The sequence below is a fragment of the Myxine glutinosa genome, chromosome 3, assembly GCF_964187855.1.
Source record: "Myxine glutinosa chromosome 3, kmMyxGlut1.1, whole genome shotgun sequence".
In the NCBI taxonomy this organism is placed as follows: Eukaryota; Metazoa; Chordata; class Myxini; order Myxiniformes; family Myxinidae; genus Myxine; species Myxine glutinosa.
The window spans coordinates 33255204-33271738 of NC_136263.1; the positions used below are offsets into that span (position 1 = coordinate 33255204).

At 39.7% G+C, this 16535-nt stretch overlaps 1 protein-coding gene across 1 annotated transcript in view; it reads right to left on the reverse strand.

The window, feature by feature from the left end:
- LOC137412884 (meprin A subunit alpha-like) overlaps positions 1-16535 on the reverse strand; it is a 130498-nt gene that overhangs the window by 35363 nt on the left and 78600 nt on the right. The window contains exons 7-9 of the mRNA XM_078773802.1: positions 12551-12726; positions 3652-3870; positions 448-594 (exon numbers count right to left, since the gene is read on the reverse strand). Of these exons, the coding sequence (XP_078629928.1) occupies positions 448-594; positions 3652-3870; positions 12551-12726 (542 nt within the window). The remainder of the gene's footprint in view (positions 1-447; positions 595-3651; positions 3871-12550; positions 12727-16535) is intronic.

A 16535-nucleotide genomic window follows, 5' to 3' on the forward strand; every position in this document is an offset into this window, starting at 1 on the left:
TCTCTTCATTCGGCTCTTCCTTTTAGGGAATTTTTTTTGCCTGACATGACCTCTGACTTTGGACCTTTGACACCAAAATCTAATCAGTTATTCCCTACCTCATAATACATACCTTTATTAAGTTTGGTCAAAATCCCATCACTGGTTTACAAGTTAGCGTATTAACAGAATTTTTACCTAACGGGACTTCTGACCTTTGAACTCTTGACCCCATAATAAAAATCCGTTTACATCATTATACATACGTGTACCAAGTTTGACTTACATCCCTTCAGCTGTTCTTAAGTTATTGCAGAAACAAAAACCTATCACAAACGGATGGATGCATGGGTGGACAGATGGACAGCCGGACGGACAACCCAAAGACATAATGCCTCCTGTGACGTCATCGGGGGAGGCATGAAACCAAATATTTATTGATAACACAAAACACAGACTTGGACTCACTTTGGTTGGTGTGGGTGAGAGTATGGTCACCCTGAATATTTCCTCCAAATGCATGTATCCATTGCTGGTCATTCACAGTTTGTTGGATCATACCACATATGTTGAGTGTTTCAAATGTGCACTGATCAAGCAATGCGAGGGATGAAGCTGAAAAAAAATGTGAGACCATGAAATAACAATAACCAGTTTTAGGACAACATTGCTTGAGCTTGAGTCCCTGGTGTTGGGCTAGCGGCTAGGGTGCCGGCTTAGGATCCTAGGATCCTGGGTTCGAATCCCGGTCAATCGCTGAATTAACGCCAGGGGGGTTGACTCAGCCTGTCATCCTTCCGAGGTCGAGCAAATTGAGTACCAGTTCACTGGTAATTCCCTGCTTGTCGTTAAAGGCGGCAAAAAGGGTTGGCGTCAGGAAGGGCATCCGGCCGTAAAACATTGCTTCAAAAAGGGGACCGAAAAACAAACAAACAACAACAACCACAGTTCCCGGAAAAGGCCAACCCCCGCTTGCGGGGAAAAATGGCCTCTAAAAGGTGGTTTTTATTGCTTGAGCAAATTAAAAAAAGAAGACCTTAATTGTGATGATGTCGACTGTGGGTTTGCAGTGGATATAACGAATAATAATAAAAAATATATAATTTTACATTTCAGGTCAACCACAACAACAACATGCATTTTAAGGCCATTTTCCCTGCAAGAGCGGGGGTTAGCCTTGCGGTCCCCACGACAATCATTCCATTTTGTCCTATTTTCTGCATCTCCCCTTGTTAACCCCCTTGCCCGCATTTCTTCTTCCACCATCTTTAGCCAAGTCTTTCTCGGTTTTCCCCGTCCTCTACTTCCTTCTACATTCATTTCCATCACTCTTCTCAACCAGTCACTTTCATCATTCATCAACACATGACCAAACCATCTCAACCTGTTCCTCTTTACAGCATCCATCACAGGCTCTATTCCCATCATCTTTCGCAATTCATCATTTGTCTTCCTCTCTCTCAACGATACTCCGCACATCCACCGAACCATTCGCATTTCCACCCTTTCCAGCCTTCCTTGCTGCTCTACATTCATGACCCATGTCTCGCTCCCATAAGTCATAACACTTCTCACACATGCAGCATACACCTTTCCCTTCAGCTTCAACGACACTCCCCTCCTCATCAGCACGCCACTCAGTTCCCCAAACTTCTTCCATGCATATCTCACTCTCGCAACCGTTGCCGAGTCTGATCCACCTTCTCCATTCAGCATGTCTCCGAGGTAGCAAAATGTTTTCACAGGTCATCACACATTTCATTTCATTTCAGGTCACATTTCAGGTCATCAAACACATTTTTTATTGAATGAAAGATTGCATGTGTGTATGTCCTTGGTCGTTGTGTGCATGTGTCTTTGATTGTTATCTCCATAAGCAGGTTTCAGAAGGTGGAACTCTCCCAGATCTCAAAGTATCCACCTCTATGTGCACATGCGTGTATGTGTGTATGTGTATGTGTGTGTGAGTTGCTGATGTTAGCTGCTATTTCCACACATGGGTGGGTTCCAGGAGATGGAACGGAGACCAACCAGGTCTCAAATTATCCACCTCAATGTGTGTGTGTGTGTGTGTGCATGTAAACAGATTCTCTCAAAACTCTACTGTATAACAGATTTACAGAACTTAATAAACAGATAATTTATGCTAATAAAATAGCATGTGTGTCTGTATTTGTGTTTGCTGGTGCCACAGCTCCATGATAATGATGGCTAGAAACTTGAAACTTGCACACTCAGGGGGCCCAAAGTGTGTGAACCTGGGTGTGATTTTTTAAAAATTGCTAGTTTATAATAAAACACTGGATCCAAAATAAAGACAACTTGTGATTTGACATGAAGGAACTGATCTGAAAGGAGTGAAGTGCTAGTGCCTGCTGATATATAACACTGGTCAACAGCCAAATTGGTTCTGACTTATTTTCAACTGTTTATAACTAATTTGGTGCCCACAAATCCGAATCTGACCTTAAAATTTCGCTATCACGTAACCTTGACGTAGTACATCATAAGTGTGGAAAAAAATCTTTAGAGCATGTGAATTTCTTGATTAAGTCTCAATAAGTCTATTTTTGTCACAAAAAGTAATATGAACTTTAAGTTTTTATTTACATCACATAAAAAAAATGTAAATCTCCAAAAATAGGATGAACTTTATAAAATATCACAAAAAATAATATGAACTTTAAGTTTTTATTTACATCACATTAAAAAAATGTAAATCTCAAAAAATAATATGAACTTTAAGTTTTTATTTACATCACATAAAAAGTGCTTCTGAACTTTACTTTTGCGTTTGTAGGAGCAATCACTTTCACGGTGTAAAGTCCAACAGTAGTCGCCCATCATGTTTGGATTGAATCGGCCTTGATATCGAGTCTCCATGATGGCAATTTCCTGGTGAAATCTTTCTCCATATTCATCACTGAGATCGCCAAGATTTTGTGGAAAGAAGTCCAGATGAGAATGGAAGAAATGTATCTTGAGTGACATTCGAGCACCGAGCGCCTGGTAACTCTTCAACATCTTGTCTGCAAGCTCTTCATAATTTAGTGCTCGAAAATTTCCAAGGTAATTGTTAGCAAGAGCCACAAAGCTATCCCAAGCAACGCTTTCCAGCTCAGATAGTCTCGTTACAAAGTCCTGATCAGTGAGTACAAGACGAATTTTGGCTGTGGATGATATTCCTATGGTATACTGGTTCTCAAAAACTGGATGTGCTCGTGAAAATTGGATATCATAATCGAAATCTACAGGTTCATGTTGGTTAGAATCACCTCAAAATATACTAGAACCATAAAGCTTAAAAATTTTTGTTGACCAGTGTAATAATAAGAGCTCCCTTTCAAGGAACTTTGATGCAGGAGAAGGCCATTAGGACAATCAAAGCCTACACTATTATTCCCAACTTATGGTTGTTTGTCCAACTCTATCTTTCTAAAATGCTGAGCATCAAGCAAGGAAGCAGCACATACCATTTTAATATATTTTGTATAACTTGCTCAGGTTTTGAACCACTGACCTGTCAGACTCGGAGGGGACGCTCTTACGATTAGACCACTGAGGCTGGTTGATATATATATACTACCTTTCTCTGAATACCACCAACCACCAGTGGTTGTGAGTCTAAATAGACAGCCCAAATCAATCAGCATTGTAATTTTTGATACTTACTGCAATTATAAAGGTGGTTGAGCTTGGCAATATCATTGTCACTCATGTCGTATGTTTGTCCAATTAACTTTTGGAAGTGAAGAATGTTGGTGCTGATAGTAGGCTTGTTTTTGTCATTGCTGAAGAACCATGGTGGATAGTGCATGATTGAAAAGTAGTCATAAGGTGTGTTGAACGTATCCTTTTCCACATTCTTTTTTATGAAGTTGTGTTTCGCATCTAGTAAATGTAAAGGATGATCAACAGACAAATTCAGTGCAATTCATTCACTTTTTCACAAACAGTAAGACAACAGCGTAGTTGTTAAATAGGCTCATGTCTTTTTTTTTTTTTACAAATAAAATTATAAACACCACCATGCTTCATTGCCTAACAACATGACAAAAAACAAATCCAATTCAAAATAAACACCCAAAAACATGTCAAAAAGCATGACAACAAGACACACACGGAGACAGATGAAGAGTGAACAGACTACACAAAATACTCGTACAAAGCACAGTAACTTGGACAGAATGTTTTCAGATGTACACATTTGAAACACTCATCTCTAACTTGGACAGAATGTTTTCAAATGTACACATTTAAAACACTCATCTCTAACTTGGACAGAATGTTTTCAGATGTACACATTTGAAACACTCATCTCTAACTTGGACAGAATGTTTTCAGATGTACACATTTGAAACACTCATCTCTAACTTGGACAGAATGTTTTCAAATGTACACATTTGAAACACTCATCTCTAACTTGGACAGAATTTTTCAGATGTACACATTTGAAACACTCATCTCTAACTTGGACAGAATGTTTTCAGATGTACACATTTGAAACACTCATCTCTAACTTGGACAGAATTTTTCAGATGTACACATTTGAAACACTCATCTCTAACTTGGACAGAATGTTTTCAGATGTACACATTTGAAACACTCATCTCTAACTTGGACAGAATGTTTTCAGATGTACACATTTGAAACACTCATCTCTAACTTGGACAGAATTTTTCAGATGTACACATTTGAAACACTCATCTCTAACTTGGACAGAATTTTTCAGATGTACACATTTGAAACACTCATCTCTAACTTGGACAGAATTTTTCAGATGTACACATTTGAAACACTCATCTCTAACTTGGACAGAATGTTTTCAGATGTACACATTTGAAACACTCATCTCTAACTTGGACAGAATGTTTTCAGATGTACACATTTGAAACACTCATCTCTAACTTGGACAGAATGTTTTCAGATGTACACATTTGAAACACTCATCTCTAACTTGGACAAAATGTTTTCAGATGTACACATTTGAAACACTCATCTCTAACTTGGACAGAATGTTTTCAGATGTACACATTTGAAACACTCATCTCTAACTTGGACAGAATGTTTTCAGATGTACACATTTGAAACACTCATCTCTAACTTGGACAGAGTGCACATTAGAGGTAAAACATAAACTTGTGTTTTCATGAGACACTAACAGTTTATCCAGTTTGAGTGTGAATTATTTGCTGAATAATGTAGATGCTGTAAATAAAACCTGATGAATGGTTGTGTGGTGTAATATTTTGCATCATATGCCATAAAAATGATAAACCATTTTTTGATTGGTTCAAAACATTAACATTAAAGAATCCTGGAAAAGTCTAAGAAATCCCATGTGTACAGCAAGTCCAACATTGCAAGTCATCTCCACAGCTCACTTGGAATACCTTCTATTCCAAGAGATAGATGGCTTTAATCAGAATTTTAGGTAAATATGGTTTGACAACCATTTTCTATGTAAAAAGAGGTGCTGATTCCAAAAAAAGCAGTCTTATTAATCCCAAGTAAGACAAAATTGCCATTTTGGCCTTTTTGACCCAAATTTTGACCGTATTTGGCCAAAATCTGCTTTTCTTTCTGAAAAATATAATTTTTACCCAAAATTAATGTGTAATATATCAAATGAAAGCGCTTTACATGTAGAATACAGATTTGAAGTCAAAATGGAGATAACTGATGTCGTTTTTGAGATATTATTAAAATTGGCCACATTAGATCAATTTTTTGATTTCAGTATTTGTGAGTATAATATATATATTTGTACGTGTTTTATTTCAGATGGATGATCGTATAGAAGTGCCGTTGCAGTGTGTGCTGCATATGATTGGTGATAAAGAACACGATGGTGATGCAGTGGTTCCATTCACTGAACAGACATGGGGAACAGCTGCTGACATAGCCCAAGCCAGAGAACAGTATCAGAAGAGATCAAAGTACCTTGTTATATGTCAATCCATTAACTTTGAAGCTGAACCACTGCCTCACTATGGCTTTCACAGTGGCTGTTATAGTAAATTTACAGCTTATCAGATACAATCAAAAGAAAAGAAAAGAAAACATCTTCTGATAAAGACATTACTGTTGAAACAAGATCTATGGTGGAGAAACCAGCAATGGCAGCTATCTCAAGTACTGGAGTGCTGGAGAAAAAGTGTATTTTCTGCAAAGGTCCAAACCGCAAGCATTTCAAAAGCGGTTTTGAAACACTAGCTCCATGTGAGACTACACAGGCACAGGACAGTATTATAAATGCTGCAAGTCAGCAGGAAGACAAACAGTTTCTTCGTGAATATGAACACATTGACTTTGTAGCTAAGGAAGTTAAGTACCATAATACGTGCAGAGGCAGGTATATTTCTAAGGGTGCCAAGGTCCAAACAAAAGATGAAGCCGCAACATACGCAATCAAACGAGAAACTGCTTTCATAAGATTACTGTTATATATAAACTCTGAAATCTTTCTGAAAGAATCCTCAAAGAAATTGGTGGATGTCAATGAAACCTTCTGTCTTCTGTTTCTGTCTTCTACTGACTCCTCTCCGGCCTTGCTCCCCCAGCTCTCTCTGTGCTCTGTCCCCCCAATATTCCTTCAGGTCGCACAAGATCTGCCTGCAACCCTCTTATGGTTAAACTGCCAAAGTCTAGGCTCTCTGCTCACCTTCACTCTTTCATTCCCCTTTTCTCCCACCTCTGGAACAAACTCCCCCACTCCCTTCAATCCCACTCCTCCCTCCAGGTCTTTAAAACAGCTGTTCACCACCATCTCTTATCTTCCCCCATCGAAAAACCTTGATCTTTTCTACCCCCGGTAATTCACCCCAGAGTCCTTGCAGTGTTCATATGTTTTATTCCTCTCCCACCTCCCCCCAAGTCCTCCCGATGTCCCTGCTCTCAAATGTTGTGTTTGTGTCCTTCCCCCTCTCTCCCCATCTTGTCTGCCGCTCCCCTTGTTTTTTGTGTTTTGTGTGTCGGTCGGCTCTTTCACGAGCCTCGATCTTGTATACAAAAAACAAAAAAACAAAAACAAAAAACAAATCTACTCTAAATTCCTTGTAGAAGAAGGGTTTAAGGAGCCTAACCCAGAGCCATACCATCTTTTGTCCAAAATCAAAGAATATTATGGCAGTAAGCTTCTGGTTGGCCAAGAAAGTAAAAAACAAGGTATCTATATCTCTATTGCAAAGGATGCAATGGACAACGAAATAAAGAATGTAGCTTTGTTCCTCAGAGCGAAGATCCAGAAGCTCAGTGAGAATAACACTCTTCCAAACCCCATTACAGTAGAAGCGATCCTTGAAGGTCAGTGTACGAATATACCTGCTGAACTATCAGTGTTTTATCGGATTATGTACACTGGCTCAAAAGATGAAGCCAGTGAGAGAGTTGAGCGTTATATTGAATCATCAGCTGAAGATGACATCTACAAAGCTACTGGTGGAAGAGTGAAGCCATCTAAACACATATTGCTTGGAATGGGCTTGAAGAGTATTACTGGTTCCAGGAAGGTTCAGGAAGCTGTTAATCACTTCGGCAACTGTACAGGATATCATACTGCAGAAGAATATGAGACTCAAATTGCTGCCAACATTATTGAGAAGAAACAAGTTCTTCCCGATGGCCTAGAACCAAGCAAGGGACTAAGTACGAACTCAGCATGGGACAACTATGATGAATCAATGTATTATGACACACAGGGCATCTGTATCCAAAATGAGGTTCCAGTTACATCATCATCAACAGAAACAGCGACAACATCCACTACAAACCCACCATCAATTACAGCATCAGCATCATTGTCTATGAAAGCACAAAGCAAGAGAAGTCTTGAAATACCAAATACAGAACTAGAACCAGTGAGAAAGAAACTCAAGATATCACAGTTTTCGTTTGATATACAAACCATGGACAATCCTGCAAACTACAAAGCTTGTGTTGCGAGAGATGTTGCATGGACAATATTTTGCAAAACAAACAAACAAGTGCCAATGTGGTCTGGCTGGAACTCCACAATAACCAAAGATGATTTACCATCTCAAAATATAGGCTATTTGTCAAACATTGGAGCCCCTCCTACACAACATGACGTAGTGAATGAAACGATGAAAAGAAATGTGACCCTTGCTGAAGAGTGTAAGGAAGATTTCATTGCAACAACCTATGACTTGGCTATAGCCAAGCCAGCATCTCAATTGCAGGACACAATGCGACCTAAGTTTGACAATGTCTTCATTTGCTTTGGGGCTTTCCATATTATGTTCCGCTATCTGTCAGCAATGGGGTACCTAATAGATGCATCAGGTGCAGCCCACATTTTAATGGAAAGTGGTGCCCTCACCAAGGGTTCCCTCAATGCCTTTCTGTCAGGAAAATACTACAATCAGTCAAGAAGAATGCATGTGCTCCTAGCCACTGCTATGCGGATCAAGCACATTGATTTGTTCTTGCAACTGCAAGAGCCAAATGACAGCTATGCACATTTGGTTGAAGCTCTGAAGACTGTTCAGGCATTGCCGTCACCTGAGAGGATGGAAGATTTGGAGGAAAGTGATGATTACATAGCATTCATGACAACCTATGAAAGTTTTTGTGATGAGACCAGAGCTGGTAAACATGGTGTTAATGCACAGTTCTGGAGAAACTACATTGACATGGTTGATATCTACATGCTGTTCAGTAGAGCTGTCCGAACAAATGATGTGGATCTTTTCATCGTCATGCTTCGGAAAATGATTGACATTTTTTTTGCTGCAAGTCGCCACAATTATGCTCGCTACATGTGCTTGTATTATCACAGACTCTTGAACATGGATACTACCCATCCTGGCATTAGGCAACAACTTGAAAGCGGCGCTTTATCAGTGAGGTTGTCATCCAATTCCTTTGCCAGACAACCAGTGGATCAAGCACTCGAGAGTACGATAAATGCAGATGCAGCTTCACGACAAACTGGAATAACTTCTTTCCATCAAAGCCAAGGAGCAACCAGGCGCTGGACAGTTACTAGATCAGCTAGAAGCACCATAGATAGGCATCTGTTTGAAAAAGCAGCAATAAAGAAGGATATAAATCCAGGCCATGAAACACGAAAATAGAAAGTCAGTAAATTCCAAATAAACTTGGAAAACATTTCCCAGATTATTGATACTACTATGAATCCTTTTGTTGAGTCCTTGCTTGAAGACACCAATCTCTACTGTATAGCTGATGGCAGGAAAATGTCAGATAAAGTAAAAGATGACATGCTAAATCTCTTCGTCTTGGGGAAGAAGTGGAAAGATGAGTTCGTCCAGGGATGCTTTGATGATCCTACCAGGTTTGAGAGGCCACTGCAAAGAAGAAAAGTAAGCAACTTTGCCAGTTCTGCTATCAAAAGCAAAATCCGAGGTAAAGATGAAAAGGTTGTTGAGCTGAAGACAACACGAGACTTGATGGGCAGATTGGTCTATCTTGCTTGTACCAGAAATATTGAGCTTGAAAAGGTGTTTCCTTTTCCACTTACCTCGGTCCCCCTCTCCTTGGCCAGCATTTTTGGCACAGTGAAGAAGACACCTAAGTACAAACTCTCCAAGCACCTTGAAGATTTGATTACACACACAGAGCCGACAGTGGTTAATACATTTCTTTATGATGCCATGTTTATAATCCAGTCATTGCCCACCAACTTGCCTCATAATTTTGGGAAAGTAGCAGAGCTGGTTCTGAAGATTATATGCAGTACACAGGCAGATGAAATACACTTTGTCTGTGACAGTTATGTGAAAAGCATAAAGAATGCTGAGCAACAGGCAAGAGGTGCAAATGATGGATCATTTAACATCACTGGTGCAGATCAGTTAAGTCCTAAAGATTTCAGATATGCCTAGAGATCACCAAATTTCAAAACAGCACTTATCAAGTTCTTCATGGAGGAGTGGAAACTTAACAATTATGCAGCTATCATAAAACAAAAAAAAGTTGTTGCACATGAAAATCAGTGTCTTCAGTATACAGCTACGCTAACAGGAAATGTAGAACACAATGAGGTACCAGACTACATATGCTCACATGTGGAGGCAGATACTAGCCTGGTGTACCATCTCAGCATAGTGTCAGAAGCATCACCAGGACAGAATGTCGTTGTCCGTGCAACAGACACTGATATCATGGTTATCCTCCTCTATCATGCCAGACAACTAAAGGTCAATGTGTGGATGGACCTTGGACATTCTGGTGATAACACTAGAAGGTACGCCCATATCACTGCACTAGCAAACCACATTGGTCCAGTACTTTGCAAGGCATTGCCAGGATATCATGCTTTGACAGGATGTGATTACACATCACCATTCTTTAGGAAGGGAAAGGTGAATCCACTGAAGAAAGCTGAAAAGAGTCCTCTCCATCTTGAAGGCTTAGGCAGTCTCGGAGAGAACACCACCTTTGTTGATGATGACAGCCTTGTTGAACAATATGTCTGTTCACTCTATGGTCAGGGAACATTATTATCTGTGAATGAGGCAAGGTTGAGAATTTTCCTGCAGAAATACAAACTGACCAATCCAGACAGTCCATTGGAGAAAATAAAAGGAATTGATGCAGGCATGCTTCCACCCTGCAAAGATGTTCTGGTACAAAAATTGGCACGGTGCAACTATGTGGCATATCTCTGGAAACATGCACATCTAAGAGATCCACTAGAGAATATTCAACCCACAGATCATGGCTGGAAGGAGGTTAATGGACTCTTCCTACCAGTATGGTTTACTGGCAGTCAAATGCCAACTATACTTTCTGAGACCATTGAACCAGAAGATATTGCAGATGGAGATGAGGATGGTGAAGACAATGACAGTATTACTGATGCTGATTCAGATGATAACCATGACAGTGATGATGAAGATGGAAATGACGGATTTTGACCAAATACGGTCAACATTTTGGTAAAAAGAGGCCAACATGGCAAAAGCGTGTCATGTATTATTAAAATGTCTGTATCTTCCCTAAAAGTTAATCATTTTCAAATCTGATTTCACATTTGCAATCTCCATGATGTAAGGTATTTTTTGATATATAATATAAGGAATTAATAGATGTTTATATTTTTCCTATGGGTCATAAACATAATTAATTTTCAGAAAAATATGAAAAAATCAAAATGTTTACTCCAAAATTAACAATATCACAAAAACGACATCAGCTATCTCCGTTTTGACTTCAAATCTGTATTCTATATGTAAAGCGCTTTCATTTGATATATTACACAATAATTTTGGGTAAATATTATATTTTTCAGAAAGAAAAGCGGATTTTGGCCAAATATGGTCAGAATTTGGGTCAAAAAGGCCAAAATGTCAATTTTGTCTTATTTGGGGTTAATAAGACTGCTGTTTTTGGAATCAGCACCTTATTTTACCTAGAAAATGGTTGTCAAACCATATTTACCTAAAATTCTGATTAAAGCCATCTATCTCTTAGGGTATTCTCCCACTACCACCGGGTGGCGCTATACGGTACCACATCGTGGTTGATTACAGACAAAAACCAAGTTGTTTTGGTTTCACCTACCCTATCTTTCGTTTTTTTTTTTTTTTTTTTTTTTTGTATACTGAATCGAGGCTCGTGAAAGAGCTAACATTTATTTCACAAACAAATCAACCAGACAAACAAAATATACAAAAAGAGGGAGCGGAAGACAAGATGGGGAGAGAAGGGGAAGCACACAACCACAACATTTGAGAGCAGGGAGAAGTGTGGGAGGGAGAGGGCTTGGGGGCAGGAGGCGTGGGAAGGGGAGGGGGGGGGGGGGGAGGAGGATAAAGATTTCATCGATATAAATGTTAAGATTTTATTAGACAATCAAGGCGAACTGTACTCCCTTCGGATTACAGTATAACTCTAGAAAGGTATCGTAGAAATAGTTTGACTCGTGCAGATTACTTTAAAAAAAAAAGTTACCACAGGCCGTATGCAACCAAATGAACAGAGCCAATGAATGCACTGATGCTCTTCAACTGAATGAAGCCATACAATGTTCAGCTGAATGCACACATGCTATTTAACCAAATGTAACAGAAGTGCTATTCATCTGCATTTATTAGCACTACTTATTCACATGTCACCAAATACTATTCAGCTTAATGCAGCGGAATATGATTAAACCTACTGCAGCAGTGTGCTATCAACCAAATCCGGCCTATGATTAAACATGAAACATACGGTGTAAGCAAAAGTAAAAACAACACGGTATAAGAAAAAAAGGAAGCCTTTTATCCTTGCTCCGGGTGAAAGAGCTCAAATGGGAAGTTAAATATTTCTTCACATCAAATAATAATAAAAAATTCGGGAGTGATTAAGGCAGTGGTCTGTTGTCTATACACCGCCCAGGTTCAATTTTTTGTGTGATTGCAAATATTACAATTTCCCCATAACTTTGGATTAATTTGAAGCAACGTTTACTTCATATAATGTTTTCTCTCGGAGGAACGTTTCTGTGTTCAGGGTGGGACAGACATATACACACAGACAGCATTAGCCAATTATATAATGTAGATAATGTTTGACTTGGTATGGAGAGTGGATATCATGCCTGGCTCCATTGCTTCCCAATGTATGGTGATGTAGTCATCTCGATCAGAACGAGAATGCTCATGGAAGAAGCCAAGGGCATGCAAAAGCTCATGTTGCACAACAGCCGCCGAGTCACATCTCTCTCCGATAGAAAGGTTCTGCCCCCCGCCGATTCTTCCAATGAATGACCAGCAGCTGCTTTTCACACAAGGATGAGTGGGAATGAGGACACCAGACATCGTTACCACACGTGTTAACAGTAATCTTTCAACGTGATCCTATTCGTTCGGATCTAAGGAACACAAATCCAGAACCACACAGTTGATTCCTGTAAGGGTCAGGGGAGGTCAACTAGTGGGTCAATAGGGGTCAAATTTCAAATTGCTATAAAATCATGTTTGATATAAAAATAAACAGTGTAGGAAGACAAACACTGTATTCCCATTTCAGACTTTTCAGTTTGAGTTTCACTCAAATTTTAGTTTTACTCAGTTTTACTCAAATATGACCTAATTTAGTCAGAAAGTGTCATTAGGTCAATTATAAAACGTCAGGAAACCTAGGCATGTTGGGTATCAAATTTAATGTTTTGATACGACAAAATATTGAAATACATAACTAGAAGTTTTCTTATGTTGCACAGCAAAATAAATATGATGTAATTAAACATACTACGCTAATGGAAATAAGGAAGAAATACCACTTCTTTGCAAAGCAAATTTGTGGAAAGCTTATTTACCCTAATGTGTGTTTCTCTATTTTCAGATAATGGACTGGACCATGTGTGTAATCTTTGAAAGAGACACTGGGGAAAAACTCAACTGTTCCCTCTGAAGCAATGATTCCGCTCACAAATCCACATATCAGGACTTTTTGACACAGCACGGAGATTCAAGGAGTCGGGTGAAATTTGACACTGAACTGTGGAAAGAGAAAATGGCATCGTGGCATGTGTCATGTCCGAGAAAATTCACGACCGACAAGCTACAAACGGGAGAAGCCAAAAGTTAATTCCCAAGAAAATGCTCTAGACAAGCTGACAGATTTCAAAATCAAAAGTGCGTTTTCTACGAGGAAGAACAGAGCAAAAAGATCTCCATAAATGGTCCACGATGAATTATGGACAAGCGAATGAGAGAGATGGCCTTTACACTGAAGGATGAACGCTTGAGCGGTATCCTGGCGGAGAGTGATGCCATTGTTCTGGATGTTCAGTATCACCGTGATTGCTACATCACCTTTCTTTGTATTAGCATGAATTTTGGCTTTTGGGTCAGGGTGCATGTGTATGGATTACTTGGTCGTACCATGTACTTTTCCCTTTGGGCTAAAGTGCATCTGCTTATCTTTGCCATAATGTTTGGATTCTTTTTTGTCTTATATCAAATAAAACGGCATTTCTCAAAAACTAATATAAACTTGTATGACCATACAATTTAACCCTAAGGCCAGGGCTCATAGTATTGCTTTGACAAGCCTTATATTCATGTCTTTGTGTAACAATGTACTTTGGTCTTCGGGGCTAAAGTGCATCTGTTGATATTTTTCCTAGTGCCTGTTTTTAAATCTTTAAATAAAACATGGCGTTTCTCAAAAGAGAAACAGGTGTTATACTTTGAACAATGTTTAGGCCAGGATGTACTGCATATAACTAGGATCTTAGTGCTGGGATGTATGTGTAATGTGTTTTGCATCAGAACGTGCATTGGTCTTCGGTGTGCAGATTTGTCCACAAATGGGTTTTTTAAACAACCTTTTTTCTACATAACGGCATTTCTTAATCTATCTATAATTCCAGTAATCTCTGTGTGTATGTATGTATGTATGTATGTATGTCTGTATGTCTGTGACCGCTGTTTCTCGACAACCACGGGTCCGATATACTTTAAACTTGCCAGGTATATTGCTGGGGACCCGAGGATGTGCCTTTTCAACGTTTCATATTAATCGGACAAGTAGTTACCGAGCTATGTCCAAAAAACGATTCAACCAATCAGAGAGCAGCGAGCTATCACGTGTGCCGAACGTGCCGAACAGACTCTGCCTCGGACGGCACATTTGAGAGCGTATTCATTTATTTCACGTTGGCAAACTATGTTGGCGTTAAACTATGTTTTAAAACTAATTAAAACTAATTTGCGATTCTTTCGCTTTCCTGCGCGTTTGTGCACGCTATGGCGATTTCTTTACCAAACTCCGCAAGCCGTTCGCTTTGGACCAAACCATTTCATGTAAATAGAGGGGGGGGATTGTCACCGTACTCGCAAGCCGTTCGCTTTGGACCAAACCATTTCATGTAAATAGAGGGGGGGGATATAATTTTAGATATATATATAGTACGGGCATGCCCTAGTCTATCTATAATGCCAGTAATCTCTGTGTGTCTGTCTGTGACCGCTGTTTCTCGACAACCACGGGTCCGATATACTTGAAACTTGCCAGGTATATTGCTGGGGACCCGAGGATGTGCCTTTTCAAGGTTTCATATTAATCGGACAAGTAGTTACCGAGCTATGTCCAAAAAACGATTCAACCAATCAGAGAGCAGCGAGCTATCACGTGTGCCGAACGTGGCGAACAGACTCTGCCTCGGACGGCACATTTGAGAGCGTATTCATTTATTTCACGTTGGCAAACTGTGTTGCCGCTATGTTGGCGTTAAACTATGTTTTAAAACTAATTAAAACTAATTTGCGATTCTTTCGCTTTCCTGCGCGTTTGTGCACGCTATGGCGATTTCTTTACCAAACTCCGCAAGCCGTTCGCTTTGGACCAAACCATTTCATGTAAATAGAGGGGGGGGGGGGGATTGTCACCGTACTCGCAAGCCGTTCGCTTTGGACCAAACCATTTCATGTAAATAGAGGGGGGGGATTGTCACCGTACTCGCAAGCCGTTCGCTTTGGACCAAACCATTTCATGTAAATAGAGGGGGGGGGGATATAATTTTAGATATATATATAGTACGGGCATGCCCTAGTAATAAAAAAATACTTGTACCTAAAAATCGATGTGAAAAATTCAGAACTTCAATAGTTCCCCAGCGGTTTGAAAACCGATTCTTGTGGAAGGACAGAGTGAGAGCATGGGATTTTTATGCGTCGAAAGATATGTTCCAAGTAGCTGACCAGCGAATTGTTGTGTTCCAAATCTATAGAGATGGATGCTATAGCAGTTTGAATCTTAGAAAAGTGTGGTGTACTGTTCTGTACAAGATGGAGGCATTGACTAAATTGTACAGAGGATTATCTAAGGAAGTAAAGAGCCCAATGATGTAGACCAAGAATAAGGTGGGTCCTAAAATTCTGCCTGAAAGGACACCAGCCTCAAGAGGGAGATCTTGGGTGTGCAACACAATGCGATCAAAAATCACCTGTTGTTTCTGCTAGCGGAGAAAAACATGTTAACCCTTCAAGTAGGGACTCCTAAATACCATTATCACACCTTATTGATCTCCTTGATTTTCCTTGCTATCCCTTCCTCATAGCAACTAATTTTAATAGCACCTGTAAAAAATAGCAAAAATACCTGTCGCAAGTGACGGGAAAAACAAATAAAATACTCGTCCCCAGTCACAGAAAAAGCAAGCAAAAGTACCCGCCCCAGTGACAGGAAAGGTTTAGGTTAAGCTATCAATTTAAATTATTTCATGGACTTCAAAAAGGTTAATTGTGTTGCATGAAAAAAAAATCTGGCCTTTTCACTTTAAGAGCAATTGGTCGTCCTATTTGCCCAAAATTGTTATATTGGTCACCTAAATGGCCTTAGATTGCGGCCTCAAAATGGCCTCTAAGGCTGGGGTGTATCTGTACCTGTATCATAGCCCATGTTACTTCCCCCACACAAAGGTGTATCTGTACCCTGTACCCCAAGTATGGAATTTGTAGCTTTAGAGATGGCCATGCATGTTTAGATGGCCAAGTTTCGATGTTTCGGCCAAGTTTCGATGATGGCCAAGTTTAGAGATGGCCAAGTTTCTGGAACTGAGTGGCGTGCTGATGAGG